Here is a 19,960-nt window from a genome sequence, read left to right as displayed (position 1 = left end):
TTAAAATAAATTGAAACACAGAAGATTAAAAAAATCTTTTCAAGATCATATACCCAAAATAGCAAAGGAATTTGAGAAAAGGATAAATTACAATACATGAGAAAAGATGAGGGAAGTACCTGGAGGAAAAGATCCAGGAGTGAGGAGAAGTGGCCAGAGAGCCGTGCAGGAAGAGGTACAGGTAATGTGTTTTCAAGAGGAGAGAAGGAGAGAGGCAGACATGTGGGTAGTGACTCAAGACATGAAACATCAAGGCAAAAAAGGGCATTTAAAGGAGATTCTGAGGAAGTTTACTGGATCCTGTGTAATAGAGCACACAGGCCCTCTCATAAAAGCCTTTAGTAAAAGTCTACACCACTCGGCGAGGATTTTACACATGAATTTTTGAGAGATTCTTCCAGGTGCAATGAAGTGCTGAGATCAGCTTTCAGGAATGATGAAGCAGCTCAAGACGGTCCAGGTTCACGTCGGAAGGGCCTAGCCAGTGCTGAGTAAATCACGCGAGATCAAGAATATCAGACCTCAAAACAGTATAACTACATCTTCAAATCTTAGCTGGTACAAATGGTAATTCTGGCTTAACTGATCGTGAAAAAGTGGTTTAGGATGATAACTTTTTAATACAGAGTGATGCAAATTAAAGGTACTGGACTTGTATCAGAAATCCTGGATTTTTACCCCAGGTCTGCCGCGGGTGGAACCCCATAGAGGTCACCTAGTCTCAGTGAGTCTTGGTTTCTTCAATTGTAAAGCACTGCCAAACTTACAGGGATGTGTTAAAGGTCACGCAGACAAGCTACAGGAAAGCACTTTGCAAGCTCTGCACCATTTGCCTAATATAAGGTCTGCAACACTGCCACTATTATTAAAATCAGTGGTTCTCTACCCCAGGGGACATTTGTCAATGCCTGAAGACATTTTCATTGTCACACCTGGGGTTTACCACTTGCACTTAGTGGTAGAGTATCTGCATTTCCATAAAAACTGAGTCTTCATTCTAAGCTCAAATACTAATTATATGTAAATTCAGGACAATGCTCAAAAATTTCCATCCATTTGTATATTCCACATTTTAGTGCAATGTCCTACTATTTAGTGAAAAAGTTTTAGACCATTCATATCTTTGAATTATCCAGTAGCTTGTAAAACAGCAAATTAAAATTTGTAAAACACTTTGAAGACTATTGCTCTGAAGTCATACAGTACTTATAATGCAAAAATAACCTTAATCTATGAAAATTCTAAAGATAATCTAATCAAGTAATGTATTTCTAACTATGCTTTGATGCTCCAGATCAATTTACATATTCCTTGATATCATCTTTAAAAAAATTTTAATGCATTTTATTACTAATTATATTCTTAAAAGATAAAAAGAAAAAACGAAACTACTTCAGAGTCTTCTCTGTATGCCATTTTAAAAGGTACCAGTGTCGGGCTTCCCTGGTGGCACAGTGGTTAAGCATCTGCCTGCCACTGCAGAGGACATGGGTTCAAGCCCTGGTCCGGGACGATCCCACATGCCGTGGAACAACTAAGCCCGTCTGCCACAACTACTGAGCCCAACTGCCACAACTACTGAAGCCCGCGCGCCTAGAGCCCATGCTCTGCAACAAGAGAAGCCACCCAATGAGAAGCCCGCACACCACAATGAAGAGTAGCCCTCGCTCACCGCAACTAGAGAAAAGCCCCTGCACAGTAACAAAGACCCAACGCAGTCAAAAATAAATTTTTTTTAAAGTACCAATGTCATTAAAGGCCAAAGGAAACTAATTTTTACAGTCCCTGTTTAAAATTCTACAAAGCCTTTAAAGCGTATCTGTCATCATAATCCCCAGCCACTGGCAGTATTGCACAATGCACATTTTTTATACCTAATATTGTAGAGCCATATTTAACTAGAATATTAAAAGAAACTTTAAAAAATAAAAGCTTATTAAAATCTTAAATATTTCATTCATTGAGTAGTTTCTTTGTATTTAGAGAATAAAAACAGACACGAATCTGCTAAACCTCACCACTAAGCCATGTTTCACATGCCTAAAAATGACACAAGAAGAAATTTCATTTTTCTATCTTTTAAGCTTTCTAGTTGATTCAAACCATACATGAGCTCAAAGAAAAAGCCTTCAAGTTAGTTCGTGAGGGAGAGCAGTTATAGTCTAGCACACAGAAGGAGAATGTCCTTGACCTCATCTTTTGACATTATTTTTGGATTTTTTCTAAGCTGTTAACATAAATTATTCCTAAATTTGCTGCCTCATTAAGATTTAACAGAATTATCCCAACAATTTGCTACCTAACTTTTCTTCAAAACTGAATATAGTCATTTTTCTTGATTGTTTACACAAAGGAAAAAACTTGAAAATTTAATGATACAGCAATAAGTAAAAATTTTAAAAACATCCTAAAATAGGAGAATTTTCTGTATTTTAACATACATGATGATATCAAGTATTTTCACAACTACATTTCCCAGAAAGCAACAGAATGCACAAATCATTTTTCATCTTTTCGTAAGACCAATAATTTTCACATTACAAAATGATGAAATACAGAATTAAATGTAGCAAATGCCTTTTAAAACCCCTAAAGAGCATCATATTTTTCCATTAGTATAAAACAATTATCTTACCAAAAAAATTAATACACTCCTAATTTCAATCAGCTTCTGATTGTTCCCTTGCATTTTTCGGTGTTGACTTACCTTAAATTATTACCTCTCGTAAGAAAGCATACAAAACCAACATATGGGCAAATCCACCCAGAACTAATAATTAAGCAATTCTAGCCAGTTAAGAAATATTTAGGATTTATTATAATGCCATTAAATTTCTCATCTTTTTATTTTTAAACTAATGTGTAATTGCAGGTAGTGGAGAAACATACTTTCACATGCATGCAATTAGCATATTTTTATGCAGTCATTCTAATTCATTTTCCAATTCTATTTCTTAAAAATATGAAAATCATGATTTTCCAAAACTAAAGCATTCCAAATGTCTAATAACGTGTTTAAAAATCAAAGACCCTTATAAGTCTGAATACTTTTTTCTTTAAAACTAGGTGCCAACAAGTAAGAGGCCAAAAGTAGAGCAGCTCATTGTCAATGTGCTGGCTTCCAAAAGCTTGTTTGCAGGTCACTTAATTGGAACTTGGAATACAGTCTCCCATTGAAATAATGTTATAAATGCTGCTCCTTTTCCCAGGCCTTCCCACAAAAGCCCATAAGTAGTTTCAACAGAAAATTAACATTCGATACTTTCAAACAAACAAACAAAAAAGGTGCTCATACGAAAGATATGAAAAGTATCTCCTGGGCTTCCCTGGTGGCGCAGTGGTTGAGAGTCCACCTGCCGATGCAGGAGACACGGGTTTGTGCCCCGGTCGGCAAAGATCCCACATGCAGCGGAGCGGCTGGGCCCGTGAGCCATGGCTGCTGAGCCTGCGCGTCCGAAGCCTGTGCTCCGCAACGGGAGAGGCCACAGCAGTGAGAGGCCCGCATACCGCAAAAAAAAAAAAGTATCTCCTAATCTTGTCCTATTCCTAGCCCTCCTCCCCATATTTGCATTAAGCTTTCTGTTACCCACAAGTAAGTCTCTTGAGAGGGAAATATTAAATTCTTTGGTTTCCAGGTTACTTGAAGCTTGTGTGCCCCACTATTACAAGTCACCCTACCCCCTGGAAAACAAAGTGCCATTGAACCTATATTATAAAACCAGCATTTGTAACACTGTACTTATTATTTATAAACGTTCTGGTTGGAATTTGGTATGCCAGAAACACACCTTCCACCCCGAAATGACAATATTTTGTGTGTGTGCACCTACTCTTGCCAAACTCCGTTCTAGGTACTGGGAACGACCTGAAAAACTTTGTGAGGAAGATTAACAAGTGTCAAATTTCAAGGATGACAAATGACAAAAGGAAAGCCATGAAAGTGTTGTGTTTTGTTGGAGTTTTTTTGGTTTTTTTTGGTGGGGGAAGGGGTTGCCCTAGTCAGGGTGGTCACGGGTGGGAGAGGTTTGAGCTGAGATTTTGGCATTAACAAAATCAAAAGGAGAGGAAAGTAAACTCCCAGCCAGAGAAGGCTTTCCAGAGGGCAGAGGGAAACTGGCAAGTTCAAACAAGGCCAGAGGGGCTCAAGCAGAAGGAACGAGGGCTGAGGTGGAAAAGGCCAAGCCATGTAGAACCTTCTAGAATATGGTAAAGCCTCTGTCTTCATCCTAACAACAATGGGAAAATACTGAAGTGATAAGCATGTAGGGGATGTGTCCAGATTTGGATTTAGAAAACAATCATTATCACCTCCATTTAACAACTGAAGACACCGAAACTACAGCAATTAAGTAACCTGACCTACATCCACAGTGCAGTTTGTAATCCAGCTGGTATCCGAACAAGGTCTGTCAGGTTCCAAAGCCTGTACTCTCCTCACTTTCTACAGAACCTCCAAGAAGTTGAGAAGCAGAAACAAAGGTTACAGGGTGAAACAAAGCAGCTTGCAGGGTGAGAACTAAGGGTTGCAAACAGTTCTCTCATCCCCTCCTCTCATCTTTGCAGCCTGAATCCTGAAATAAGTAGCAGAAGAAAAGAATCTCTCCACCCTCTTTCCCCTTGGTCCCCTTCCCTGCCAGCCCTATCCCAGCACATCACCCCACCAGTCTTCAATGGAGGAGGCGGGAAGCCGGCACAGGGCTGGAAGCGGCTGGGGCAGGCTCAGAGGAGTTGCAGAGCTGCTGCTCTGACCAGCAGGGCCAAGAACAGAGGCAGGCAGGGAGCAAGAGGAAAGGAAGGACCTCAGCAAAGCAACTTAGAGAAGGGCTCACCCAACTTCTACACTCACAGACGCTGGAGTGAAACAATCTCTAAGCAAGAAATCAAAAGAAGGAACCTGGCGTCTCTTCCAATCAGAAATCATGTGCCCTTGGGGACATCACATGGCCTGTTTCACAGGCAGTTTCCTCAGGACCTGGCCTCCGTCTGACTGCTTGCTTAAATAGCACCACCTGTGGCTTCCTGCTCTCTTCTCATTCCCATAGGTACACGTGATCCTAAATCTCAGAGAAAACCTGTCCAAATAACTCACAAGTATTTTAATACATAATTTCTGATTGCATTAAACTTTGCATCAGCTAAACACTTTTAAGGGCTATTTTACTGTTAACCCGCCACTACGTACCAGTAAAACCAAAGTCTGATTCTTTACTGTATCAAATTCTAAAATCCTGTATTGCTAGGTAATACCATTTCTCTTTTCATGTGTTTCTCTCCCCAACTAAACTGTATCTCACAGACTAGATACTTCCTAGAGTGTCCTAAAAGAATTTATTTTTTTCTTTGATATTTATTTCTTTGATTTCAATTTCATTTGCTTTGATCTTTAAAAATTCACTAGCATTGTGTAGAAACATTTTAGTTAAATAAAGGGAAAAGCAACCTGAAAACATGCCCAGTTAAGAGATCAGAGCCCACAATCAAACAGAAATTCAGATCTAGCTCTTAAGATATATGAAATTGGGCCAAGATATAAAAACAGTCAGTCATCCGAATAAGGTGTTCTTTCCTAAGGCATTTTTAATTCCTAACTCACTGCTCTAGAGGTCTTAGATACTGCAGTTTTCTCTCTCAGTCACATATAAGGGTTTCTTAGTGTGGGCCAGTTGGCTGGTCCCATTTCCTATTACCGATGCCACATTAATTTTTCAGACTTTTAATAGATTTCTACCGAGTTTGTCATGCACTATTAAGTTGGTACAACAATGAGTAATTTTTAAAGAAACTACGTTGCAATAATCATTACCATGAACTGGACTAAGCAGCAGGAAATCCCAGTTTACTCTTCCCACAGAGATTTCAGAATCTTTTTTTACCAGCTCTCTGCTTCTGAAAGATTCCTCCACTATGATGAACAAACACTTAGAAAGGAGCTTGACATGCTACCTGGCAACACTTTTTCAAGTGGCTTTTGCAAAATTATTGTTTAAATATGATTGTTTAAATAGTATTTGTTTGTTTTTGTTTGCGGTACGCGGGCCTCTCACTGTTGTGGCCTCTCCCATTGCGGAGCACAGGCTCCAGACGCGCAGGCTCAGCGTCCATGGCTCACGGGCCCAGCTGCTCCGTGGCATCTTCCCGGACCGGGGCACGAACCCGTGTCCCCTGCATCGGCAGGTGGACTCTCAACCACTGCGCCTCCAGGGAAGCCCTAAATAGTGTTTTTTAAAATTACTGTTTATACATATTCTATATTCCCTGTGTGGCCCAGCTAAAAATGCCACCAAAGACTCTTAAAAGCTGAGAGCAAATGGGCTTATGAGCATTTAGTGTACCTTAAATATAATTTAGAATAAACTTAGTAAAAATAATTTTTTAAAAAAATAGCACCTCTTTGTTGGTGATCGGAATGGATAGGAAATAGTTGGGTTGACCATCTTTTTGCTTTTTTTTCCTCTTCTTTATTTTATCTTTATTGTTCCATTCCTTTTCTTTACTTCTCTCCAAATTTATCTGAGGTACATCAGTGACTAGAGAAAAAAAGTCAAACAACATGTCTAATGCATTTAAACAAAGATAATATAATCAGAAAAAAAACAAGCACTATACAAGTAGCAATCATTCTTAACTGTCATTTTCAAATCTAAAATAGGAGTTGGCAAACTCTTCTGCCAAAGACCTCATAATAAATATTTTAGGCTTTGCAGATCATACGGTCTTAGTCAAAACTACCCAAGTCTGCTATAGACAAAACACAGATGAATGGGTACAACTGTTTTCTAATAAAAATTTATTTACAAAGCAGATAGATGTGGCCCATGGGCCATGGGTTCACTAACCTCTGATCTAAAGCATAACTAACCACCATTCTCTTCCCCTTGCCACAATTTTCATGATGCTAGGAAAAATCACTTTTTCATCCATCCTGTATATGTATATTTGTAACTTTTACAACAAAAGCACTTGCAGCAGTGCCATTCAAAGTTTGGTTCATGGCCAGTGTCACACTACAAACCATTTGTTCCAGAAACTGAGAGAATGCTTTATAAACTTTCAGAGCAATTAGGCAAAGTAATTTTGTCTGTCAAAGTTTGGCTTCTATTTTATAGATCTTTTTCTTTAACACCTTTTTGCTAATAATTCATGTTTTATTATATTTTACAAAAGTATCAGTCAGCAACAAGTAAGAAATTAAAGAAAAAAAAATGGTCCTTGACCATAGATAACTTGAGAAACACTTAGCATGCTTTTTAAGGTCATCTTCAAAAGACATTTCCAACACCCAACAACTCTTATTATGAAGCTATACCCCCAGAAGTAATTTCCAAATCAGCGTGAAATGCCATTGTCTCTTTTACAAATTCTATGAGGGGCTTCCCTACTCGTGCAAAACTACCATTAATTTATTTTTCAGGTGTGCCTTCTTGAACAGTAGCTTACTGTTCAAAATACAGTACATCAGAGAGACTTTGAAAAATTCAAATATAATTGTATATTCTGAGGTATGATTTTGGAAAGAGGGAGATGAGGGAGGAAGCACCTTGCCTTACATTCAGTCCTATGAAGTTGGTTTCATCTTTGGGATCAACTCTAACAGACCATAGTGACCAAGAGCACAAGGCCCATGTGCATCTAACTAAACTCCTTATTTTACATACGATGAAAGAGAAGAGAAGAGAAGAAAACCTTTTTAAAGCAGCTCAATGTCACAGAGTCAAGCCTGGTGTCTAGACCTTTTAAAGGTCTCCTTCTAGTGTACTTTCTACTGGAGCAAACTGCTTCCCTCTCGCAGTTCTAGATGAGTAGTTACTACTGCACACAAAACCAAAGAGCGGAAGGAAATGTCCTTATTCTGTTGTTCTTTGAAATATTAATAGTAAACAATTTTTAAATGAATGCTGCAAATAATACTTTAATGCTAACTTCTAAGAAAAATAGTAGAAAACGTTTAAAATTTAAAAATTAAGAGTCTGTGGGAATAGACATGCTTTCTTTCTAGGATTAACATATCTGTGAGCCCTAGAAAAAGACTTAAGACAGGGGTAAATTAAGAGCAAGGTGATCTGGGTAATAAGTCTGACTGTATCATAATGAGTTAAGGCAAAATTACCCAGTCTGTTTGTGCAGCCATTTCTCTACTACATTTCTCAACAATATGCATAATGATTATCATGGTTAAAATGATATATCTTCACAGAGAACACATATTTGAAATATAAATTATTAGCTTCTTTTGTACCTGTGAGCTTGTCAGAACTTTTAAAAAGTTCGTAGCATTCTCTGTATTACGAGCATTATCTGAATTGCTTCATAAGATGCCACTGGGTTTTATTTCCCATGCAGCTTTTTTCATATGGAAAATCAAATCAATACACTGAGCTGCTTGTAATTTCAGATATATAAGAAATAGTCCTACCATTGATTGTAGTAACATGAATTAAATGGACTAATTTTAAACAAAAGCCACAAAATGTGCTAATGAAGTACCACATATCTTAAATCCACTTCTAAAATACATTCCTAGCCCACCTCCATCTGCTGTTAGTCAACTGGCACTCTGGAAAAGGAAACCATTTTTAACATAATCTGGGCTGGAATCCTGGCTCCACACACTAGCTGTGTGACCTTAGATAAGTCACATAAGTTCTCCTGACCTAAGTTTCCTCCTCTCTAACGTGAGGATAATAATAATAGCTACCTCATAGGAACATTGAAACATTGACTTAGGGACTTTCCCTGGTGGTCCAGTGGTTAAGACTCTGTGCTTCCACTGCAGGGGTATCTGACAGTTATCAGCCTATGCCTTTGCATAAAAGTAATCTACAAAAGGAAAAGGGGGAGTGGAAATGGCTGCTGGGAAGACAACCAGCAATGCAGCAGAGGCAGCACTAGATAGTGAAAGGGCACTGACCCAAAGACTAGTCTTCCAACAAGCATCTTTCCATCAATTTACTTCATTTCTTTATCTGAGAACTTAAAAATCTGGCCAATCCATGGAGAAATAGCTAATTCTAGGTTTGGGGGATAAAATGTACAAGAGAAGGCTAGAAATTCAAAGACTCCTGGGATCATGTCAGAAGGTCTCCAGAGCCAGTTTGAAAGTTCCCCCACAGGCCAAAGATGGGACAATTTGAACATCAAATGACCATAACAGTAAACTTCTACACAACTTGATTTCTTCAATGATAAACGTGCACGCGTGCATGCACACACACACACACACACACACACACACACACACAAATGAAAACAAAAGGAGGAGGAGATCTAGAGATCTCCTAGAAAAGAGACTGAAGAGATGTATCAAATATAATGCATAGGCTTTGGTTCCTAAATCAAACCAACTTTTTAAAAATTACAATACAGGGACTTCCCTGGTGGTGCAGTGGTTAAGAATCCGCCTGCCAATGCAGGGGACATGGGTTCAAGCCCTGGTCTGGGAAGATCCCACATGCCATGGAGCAACTATGCCTGTGCGCCACAACTACTAAGCCTGCATGCCACAACTACTGAGCCTGCACACCTAGAGCCTGTGCTCCGCAACAAGAGAAGCCACCGCAGTGAGGAGCCCGAACACCAAAACGAAGAGTAGCCCCCACTCGCTGCAACTAGACCGCGCGCAGCAACGAAGACCCAACGCAGCCAAAGATAAATAAATAAATAATTACAATACAATCAGAGAAATGTGAATATGACAAGGTATTTGATGACATTAGGAATTACCATTATTTTTCTCATGTAGTAAGGATATTTCAAGTACGCTTACTATTATATGCTTAATAAGATTCCTCATCTTTTAAGGATATGCATTATTTACAGAAAAAATGAGCTCTCTGCGATTTACCTCAAAATAATCCAGTGAAGAAGAGGTAATGAATACATGAGGCTCATTTATACTATTCTACTTTTGAATATGCTTAAAAGTTTCTATAATCAAATTTAAAAAAAAAAAAACCCAGGGGCATGGGAGGAACAAAAGCTGCATAATCTAGTAACTAGGGGTCTCTTCTGGTTCTAGTTTTCTGTGATTTGGAATAAAGGTACCAACTGTTACTACCTATACTAATTAGGACATTTTATGGTGAAATTAAACAAAGAATGGTGTCCAAACTAATAATCCAGCTGATTTTATAACCTTTAGTTTATCTCAAAATTAACATAGTAGAACTAGAATCCTAAGTCTATAGTCTAGTTTTTCTTTTTTCAAACTGCAAGTATCAATCCACTAGTGGGTTATGAAATCACCTTAGAAGACAAAAAAAAAAAAAAAGCACTTTTTAATAACTAGAATGGAATGGATTGGAATGAAAGGAAAGCAAAGCAAAAGGACAGAATGGTAAACAGTACACTGCTTACGATACATGTATTACTTAATGAAATTTCAGTTTTTTACATATATATGTATATTGGGTGGCAATGTAAAATCTATTTCTTACTTTGAACATAAGACACACTTTTGCTGTATTTTACTCAATATAACAGTACTAAGAAGAGGAACAGACTTAATAAAACAGTATTTAAAAGACCACTGGAGTGTTCAGTATTTTGTTTTACACATTACCTGTTTAAAACTAAAGTGTCCTCCTGTCTGTAGCTACTCATTTTTGCCATTTCAAATGTTTCATAAGTCCATTTTGCAGATATCCAGAGAAGGAAAATCATAATCTCTGAAGGTAATAGTTATAATGTGAAATAGGTCTAATAATTCTGGTATTGTGAGAATGACACAGAGTAAAGCCCCCAACTCAGAATGCAACCTCCTGGTAAAAATAAAGAAGTACAGGGTTTTTCTAAATTCCCTTAGCTTTCTCTTATCAATAACTATTAAACTTCCCTCTGAACTGGATTATCTACATTTTTCTTTTGTTAGGCATCACAGACAGGGTAAAGTTTAAAATTATCTGATGTGAGTTGGGCAAAAAAGGGGGAAAGAATTCTGTGAGTATTTACTGTTATAGTACAGTTTAATATACCATTATAAGTAGTTTGTCTTTCTATTTCTGTGAGTCCTGATGATTTATGGTCAACTTGCTAGGCACTTGTTTGCATAGCTTCTTTGCCTTTCATTTGCAGGTTTATTTGTAAGTTTATTTGCAAGTTTATTTGTATGGCCAGAGTATAAAATCCCTCTTTTCCTTACTGAACTTCATTTTATTTCTAGCTTTTAAATCATAATCTAAGTTCTAAAATACAATTTACTGTTATACTTTTTATTTAGTGCATATGAAAATACAATGAGCAAAGTATTCAAGTAATATCAAGTTTACAATAAAAACATTAAAGATCAATGACCACAGAAGCAAAATGTAGAAAGCTTTTGGCAATATGCCCTGGATCTTTCACTGGATTATTGAGTAACTTTATTGTTTAGCCAAAAAAAAAGTATCAGTTGTAGTACAGCCTGTAAATGCATCCCATAAATTTATTACATTTGTTAATTTTCATAATGATTTCAGTAGCCATTTTAATGTGCTCTAATGAATCTGGTCTTGTTGACAAAGGCTGTAACTCTCTCATCCATGAGTTGGCTTTTTTTTACCTAAAGCACCACATATGTCATTTTATGTAAATTAACTAATTTTCCTAAAGTTTGTTTAATTCCCTCGAAAAACTACAAGGGAATGAATTATGGGAGAAATTAATGTAATGAGGTAGTCCATCTGTTATTGTTGGTGGATTGTTTTCATACTTGCTGTTAGCCAAAAGGCTGAGAATGAATTCGATTTTGCTTTTATATTCTTTTCCTTTTTTCTTGTTACTTAAGCAGTCAAAATCTTTGAAGTAACCATTCTTAAAACTTAAGTATACAGCTTAGAATATTACCTTCTATATTTCATAGAATTACTCTGAATAATCTTTGGCAAGTTACTAAAACTTTCTAAAAAAATAATTTACCCCTCTCATTCACTGTGAGGATTAAGAAATAATAAATCATTTACTGATGTGCTAGAAGCACTCAATGATATTATTATAAAATACTGCTCTCAAAGGGCAAGTATTTTAATACTTAATTCAACAAATATATTTGGGCAAAAAATTTTGGTAAGACTAAATTAATAAAAATTTACGGAGGCAAGTTTGTGCCACACACTGCTGTAAGGACAGCATTAACAAATTGAATCTTCCCAACAATCCTATGAGATAACTACCATTATTAAACCAATTTTAGAGATAATGAAAGTAAGCCCAGACACTTGTTCAAAGTACACAATAGGAAAGTGTAGAAGCAAATTTTGTCCCTTGACAGTCTGACTCCACAGCCCTCACTTTTAACCACCTAACTTTAACACTATTAGTGATATCTTAGTGGATAGTATCAAAAAAAAAAACTGAGTTTCTCTAGTTCTCTGTTTACTGAATTGATGAAGCTTACATCTTTAAAAGCAAGTTTCTAACCACAACTAAAAGCTTTAATCATATTTTTTCATGAAAAGTATCAAGAGCATTCAGGGACTTCCCTGGTGACACAGTGGTTAAGAACCGCCTGCCAATGCAGGGGACACGGGTTCAAGCCCTGGTCCAGGAAGATCTCACATGCTGCAGAGCAGCTAAGCCTGTGCGCCACAACTACTGAGCCTGCGCTCTAGAGCCCGCGAGCCACAACTACTGAGCCTGAGTGCCACAACTACTGAAGCCCGTGCACCTAGAGCCCGTGCTCCACAACAAGAGAAGCCACCACAATGAGAAGCCCGTGCACCACAACCACGAGTAGCCCCCGTTCGCCACAACTAGAGAAAGCCTGCGTGCAGCAACAAAGACCCAATGCAGCCAAAAATGAACAAATAAAAATAAATTTACAAAAAAAAAAAAGCATAAAGAGCACTTATAAAATCTGAAGATTAGAAAAAGGAAAAAAGAAACCTCCCATCTTAACACAACCACTGTGAATTTTGGTGACAAATCACCTAAAGTATTTACACAATTGTAAACAAACAGCACATATATTTTCCCCCTACTTTTTCACTTTGCATTTTATATAGGAAATGTTCACTATTACATAGTCTTCAGAAATATTTTTATAATATATAAATATATAATAAATATATATTTATATAAATAATATATTTAATATAATTTAATAATATATTTATAATTTATAAATATATATTTATATAAATATATATATATATAATATAATATAATAATATATAATTCCATACTATGTAGTCTAAAGGCACTAGTATAGCTTATTCAACCACACTCTAATGGACACTTGGGTTTTCCCCAATATTTTTACTATTTAAAAACTAAATACTATTTTACTATTTAAAAACACTGTGACACACATATTTGTAAATAAAACTTCTTCCCACAAGACTATGTCCTTATAGTAGGAATTCCATGAGTGACTCTACCCCATGTATGAACATTGCTCAAGATCCCAACAAACTCCATTCTAAAAGGACTATAACAGTACATTGTCAGAAACCATGTAGATATAACATTAAAATCACTGAGTATTATTTTTAAGAGATATTGCCAATCTGATAAGTTACAGTTGTATTTTGACGTGCATCCTTTGATACTTATGAAGTTGAATAATTTTCCATACATTTGTTTACTGAGTTTGATCTTTTACACCCTTTGCCAGATACCAATTATTTTTTATTATTTGGGACAAATATTTGCCTTAAGTCCTTTCACAATAAAATTTGAAATATGCATTACAGGCTTCCCCAATAAATTACAGAAAGGTACAGGATATAATTTACCCTTTTTTAAAAATTGACTCAGGACAATCACTTACTATACCAAGTACGGAGATTCAATCTTCATTTGATACACATTTTTCTGTTACAAAATTTTTTTCCAGGTAAAGGGAGGTTTCAATTGATACTTTAAAATACTTAAGATTCAAAGTATTTTTTAATATACTACTTAATAGTATTAGCTAATGAATAAGGAATAAAATGATAATTTCCCATATCTCTAAAATCTTCAATACTTATAAGGTTAGATCTAGAATTCTGTGAGCTAAAATAAGGATTACAGTAATTTCAGTGAGGAGAACTGAATGCCACATTTAGGAAAGACATGCGACAAAAAAAAAAAAAAATCACTGAACTACTCTGTTTTGAACCTTGATTTAAGTGTGGCTTCATAGTTAAGGGCTGTGATTATCTTAAGAGAGTAGAGTCATTTAAACTAAAGCTCTCCACAAATTTTTACACTCTGTGGGAAGCATTCTAAGTTATTCCTATCAGCAGTAGAATGAAAGACTCTCCACTGCACGCTCCCACTCAACCTTCAGAGGCAGGATTCACAGCAACCTCAAACCTCTGGATGGTTTACTGGGTTTCCAACCAATTGACCAACGACCCTTCCGCCTGTAAACAGAACAGACCCATCCAGGTCCAGGTCAGCAACTCACTAATGCTGGATTCTCTCCCAGAAAACATTCAACCTACAGGGCCAAAGGTGTGGTTCAGGTTGTACTGCTTCCTCAACATTTCTGAAAGATTTTCTTTTTACATACATTTGTATATTTTATTTCATATATATATTTATTTATTTTACTTACCTTTACTTATATTTTTATGTATTTATTTATATTCCAATACATATCATTTTGGCCAGTAAACATCTGTTAGATGAATGGGTACTGCTGAATTAGCAGTAGGTCCAGAATAACTGAGGTGGTTATAAACCATGGAATGTTGTGGCCCATTGTTTTCTGAAGTAGCTTATAAACTCCAGAATGATCTGGCCCCAAATTCTGTGAGAATGCCTTAATATTATCTGTGATAGTTTTATCAATAGACTACCAACAGACAATTATTAATTAACAACCCAAACTCAAAAACATGACAAGTACTTAAGGTGAAGTAATTATTAAGAAAAAAATATATGTATCACTAAATTTACTATTCATTGCTTCTAAACACATATTTATTTAATAAAGTACTTACTTCCACAATCATCTATAATATCGATAGTAGCAAATGGCAAATCTACCAGAGAATCCACTGTGTTGGTTTCAGATTCTTCTGACATTTCCCTTTTTCTTGACACATTTTCACACTCATTGGAATTTATTCCTCCTTTAACATCACAAAAAGAAAAGTATATTATTTTATTTATTTTAACTCATATCCTAAGCTACAATAACTCAACTAACTGAACTCAATATAAATTAACATCTGTTAAGAAATGCTAAAACTGGTATTCAAATATATTGTACAGCTATTTATATAAGTATTTATACCATATTCTCCATTTTTATAAATGCATTTTTATGTTAAACAGCTTTAATAATTTTCTGAAGCACAGTACTCAACTCAGGGTTAAATGAAGTTGAGTTAATCAACAAGCCTCAAGATCCTTTATAGCTGCATTTTCTTAATTCTAAAACTACAGTTTTTCACACACCTTTTGAAAACAAGCCAACAAGGTTTTGGCAGTCTTTTTCATGTTTATTTTTTAACAATATCACTTACTTGTTCTCATCTGTACAAGCTATGACTTTTACTTTTTTCTTCATAAAGACTTTTAAATTTTTTTGTCTCCATTATTATATTAACATTGGAAATTCAAACGTTAAAAACACATAGCTTTAAATACGCTTTTCTAGAAATTCAATGGTTAAAAAGCAAAAAGATCTTACAGTTTCCCGACAGCTCTCCCATGGATACATATTAATATTAGAGCCACATTTCACATCTGGTCCTTGTTTTGTTTTGTTTTTATGGGTGGAACAATCATATTCGTTGGGAGGAGGTTAAGGGAAAGAGAGTGTCTGTTCAAACTGATAGTCAATTGCTAAGTTTATCAGTAGGTGGTCTCCCCAGTACTATTATTCTCCATGCTTTTATTGACCGATACAAATGTTGTTTGAACTAGAACTGAACAAAATCCTGGGATACTTATATAATTTCTACTCTATATATTGAGTAAAGATTAATTTACCACTAACAATATTAAAGAAGTCATTTATTTCATTCTGCTGTAATCCTCTATTTTCATATATCAGGCCTTAAAAAAACACACTCCATTAAGAATATGGCTTCAATATACAAGATAATAAATATCCTGATAGGTCATAGCTAACATAAACAAAAAAAAAACTAAATTTTTATTGCAATTTGGGTAATCTCTAATATTAGTTACACACACACACCCCTATTTTCTAGATAAAAGCAAAAAATGACAATAAAACCTTTTTGTTGTTGCTTTTTGTATATCAGCTAATCATGTTCAATACCAAGATCAAAAAAATTAATAGTACATTCTTAATAATGCTATTTATTTATATTACAGTTCAAACCTTATTGAGTATGAGTGCCTGGCACGCAGGTGTTCAACAAATGTTAGTTTACTTTAAATCTAATCAAACTCACAACTATTTGAAACATGTGAGAACAAGTAAATGTTTCCTTTCTATGTTTACACTTGCATTGAAAAATACAAATGCAGCTTATATTTAAACAACAGTTTTAATAGATCAACACATATCTTTATATTTTGGGGCACATGCAGCTATGCAGAAAATATCATCACTGACCATGTTGCTTACACTTAAAAGCTAGCAACAAAGAGTATTTGTGCAGTTACAAGTGCACAAAGCTGAATGAAAATCTGGACAAAATGAAATAAACCCAACTTTCATTTTTCTATTTTACTCTTAATCTAAGAACTTAGTAATAAATTCTAAGGATCTAATGTACAGCATGGTGACTAGAGTTAATAAACACTGTACTGTATACTTGAAATTTGCTAAGAGAGATCTCAAGCATTTTCACCAAAAAAAAAAAAAAAGTGAAGTGTGGATGCGTTAATTAACTTGATTGTGGCAATCATCTCACAATGTGTACTTCTATCAAATCATCACGCTGTACACTTTAAATATATACAGTCTTATTTGCCAATTGTACCTCAATAAAGCTGAGGAGGGGAGAAATTAGTGATATTAAATTGGCCCATTTAACAGTGACATCTCAATACTAGCTCCAAAGTGCCACTTGGAAATATACTGGATTCTTGGCAATATGTGGAATGGGGAAGGAAGGCTGAATTCTATGCTCACGTTTTGAAGGCAAGATGAAGAATTAAATAACATGATGAATTAAATTTAGTCATTTTTTAAATGAAAAATGTTGTTGAAACAATTAAATGTTTACCTTATCTTAACCAATTAATCAACAACAATTAGAGAACAAGTGCTATGTGGATCACTCTGGCTATACCAAAAGAACAATAGAGCAGTGACAATGGTGATAATAGTGGTGTTTGGGTAACATGCAAGGCAAGCTGGCTACTATAAAAGAAAGGGTTTGGGACTAGAAAGGAGACAGGGACTTCCCTGGTGGTCTACTGGTTAAGACTCTGTGCTCCCAATGCAGGGGGCCCAGGTTCAATTCCTGGTCAGGGAGCTAGGTCCCATATGCCACAACTAGATCCCGCATACCTCAACTAAAGATCCCGCACGCGGCAACGAAGATCTCCCGTGCCGCAAGTAAGACCCAGCACAGCCAAATAAATAAGTAAATATTTTTTTAAAAAATCAGGAGACAGATATTCTAGTATTGGACCTGCCACTCACTTGTGATCCTGGGCAAGTCGCGTGAATTCTCTAGGCCCTAGTAGTTATCTCATCTATTAGATGACAAGGTTGTCCTAGTTGAAAAATTCTAAAGCTTGGTTGTACATTAGAATCGCCTGAAGAGCTTTTTTAAATGATCAACATCTGGGTCTCACCCCAGGCCACCTAAATCGGAATCTCTGGAAATGAGGCCAGCCTCTTGCACTTTTATAAAGCCTCGCAGGGTGACTCTAACGTGCAATGAAGTTTGAAAACCACTGCTCCCCTTTCACTTATTCCATACCTTGATTCTGTGCCAGACTAAGAAATTATGTTAACAGTTGAGAACAATCAACTTAAAAGTAAAAACTCTGATTAATCGTCTACTGGCAGGGAAATCTTTCCCGATGACCAGCTCAGGGCTGAGTGAGGTAATCCAATCTCCTTCCACATACAATCACAGCATGAATACATCATGTTATAGATGTCCACTTACATGTCTTCTCCATTAGACTCTAAGCTAAAATGACCAGATAATTTACAGCCCAAACCAGGGCTCCTTTGAAAAGTGAAACGGGGAACTTTTCCAATTACACCCCTATCTGTCTGTATGGTCGCCCTACTCTAAGTTCCTTAAGTGCTACGTCTTATCCTCCTTTGATTCCTCAATGCCTAGCACAGTGTCCAACTCACAGGAGGTGCTCAATACACTTGTACTGAACAACAAAGGTAAGTACCCATTTGGGAGTGGTTAATAAATTACTCAAGCTCCATGGCCACACAGCTATCTCAGTGCTCCTAAAAATAATTCCTGGTGTTTAATGGCATCCTTAGCACATCACAGATTCATTTTCACAGAATAAATGATATTCTATTTGACATAAAAATAAAAATTGAAGTATAACATGACTTGCTCAACATCATTCCCCATCTTGTTAAATAAAGTACATGTAAACTCTTGAAGCTTGGGATTAACATACACAGACTACTATATATAAAATAGATAACCAACAAGGACCTACTGTATAGCACAAGGAACTCTACTCAATTATTCTGTAATAACCTATAAGGGTGAAGAATCTGAAAAAGAATGAAGATATGTATATGTATTAGTGAATCATTTTGCTGCACACCTGAAACTAACACAACATTGTAAATCAACTATATGCCAATAAAATCTTTTTTAAAAGATTTTTAATTTTTAAAATAAATAAACTCTTGAGTACAATGGTATGTCAAAATCAACAAGCATCTAGAACTTGAAATACAAATTTTGTTCTATTAAATTACAGAATAGTTGAAAACCTTTTTGTAGATATGAATTATTAACTCAGAAAAAAGAATACCACTTTCAAGTAACTCTTGAAAGAACTGCTGGCCATTCTATAGAACAATGTTTCTCAGCAGGACTCATATCTGGAAGCCTTCCTCCAGTTCTCTAAGCTCTAGTGTTTGGGCAAAGGCTGGCAGACCTGAATTCAACACAGCCATCATAACTACACTTTCTTTTACAGAAGTGCAAATATGTTGCTTTGGGAAAACTGCCTTAAAATAACCAACCTTTAAATAAAGCATTTAAACTATAAATTCATCATTTTAAGTACTTAAAATCTGGTCTAACTATAGTTAAAATAAAATTCTATCTTTTGTACAAATCCAAATAAAAGTAACACTGCTAAGTATATTAATACTATGAAGACAGGTGAAACTGGTTAACTACTACTAGTAGTAACAAAAACAGCTAACTACTAGTAGTTACAAACTGGTTAACTACTACTAGTAGTAACAAAAACAGCTAACTACTAGTAGTAACAAAAACAGCTAACAAAAACAGCTAACATTTGGCATAGGAACAAAAACAGTTCCTATGCCAGGCACAGCTGGAAGCACTTTACAGACAGTAACTCATTTAACCATGCTATCAGGCAGTACTCTTATTATATTCATTTTACACCCTAGCCGATTAAGTAACCTGCCTCAGGTTACAGCTAGTAGGTCTTGGGGCTAGAATTTGAATCCAGTTACTCAATGGCCAAAACCCACCCTTTCCAGCAACATGCCCTGCTGGAAAGTTCACATACGTAGTTTATAGCACTGTAAACTGAGGCAATCCTTTCAGAAAGCAATCAGGAGCCATGAGAATTTTCTTCTTACCCCAACAGATACCAGATAGATATCTGGGAGTCTATCATACTTGTTAAAATAGATTCACCTCAGCTCTGTTTAAACAAAAAAGAAAAAGTTTAACAACTTAAATGCCTAATAATAGGGAAATGGTTAAACAAAGGATACTCACTATAATGACAACTAAGAATAATGGCTAGGAAGACTACAACAGCTGAAAAAAGTTCGTAACAAATACAGGATTCCCTGCTATCTGAAAGCAGAGCCTTCCTACGAAAAATTTGCTACGCCAAAATGACGTCAAGTGAAGAAGCAATTATC

General features: G+C 36.0%; 1 protein-coding gene across 3 annotated transcripts in view; it reads right to left on the bottom strand.

Annotated features, from left to right (window-relative positions):
- Positions 1-19,960, bottom strand: part of AKAP7 (A-kinase anchoring protein 7) — a gene marked incomplete at its 5' end in the record, with an annotated part of 140,323 nt that overhangs the window by 118,410 nt on the left and 1,953 nt on the right. For all 3 annotated transcript variants that reach the window (XM_082669106.1, XM_082669109.1, XM_082669107.1), the window contains 2 exons: positions 6,388-6,527; positions 14,907-15,038. In XM_082669106.1, coding sequence (XP_082525232.1) covers positions 6,388-6,527; positions 14,907-15,038 — 272 coding nt within the window. The remainder of the gene's footprint in view (positions 1-6,387; positions 6,528-14,906; positions 15,039-19,960) is intronic.

This window comes from Grampus griseus (assembly GCF_964374135.1).
Source record: "Grampus griseus genome assembly, chromosome: 13".
Taxonomy (NCBI): Eukaryota; Metazoa; Chordata; class Mammalia; order Artiodactyla; family Delphinidae; genus Grampus; species Grampus griseus.
The sequence above is the reverse complement of the archived record's forward strand: the minus strand, read 5'-3'. Positions and strand labels throughout refer to the sequence as shown.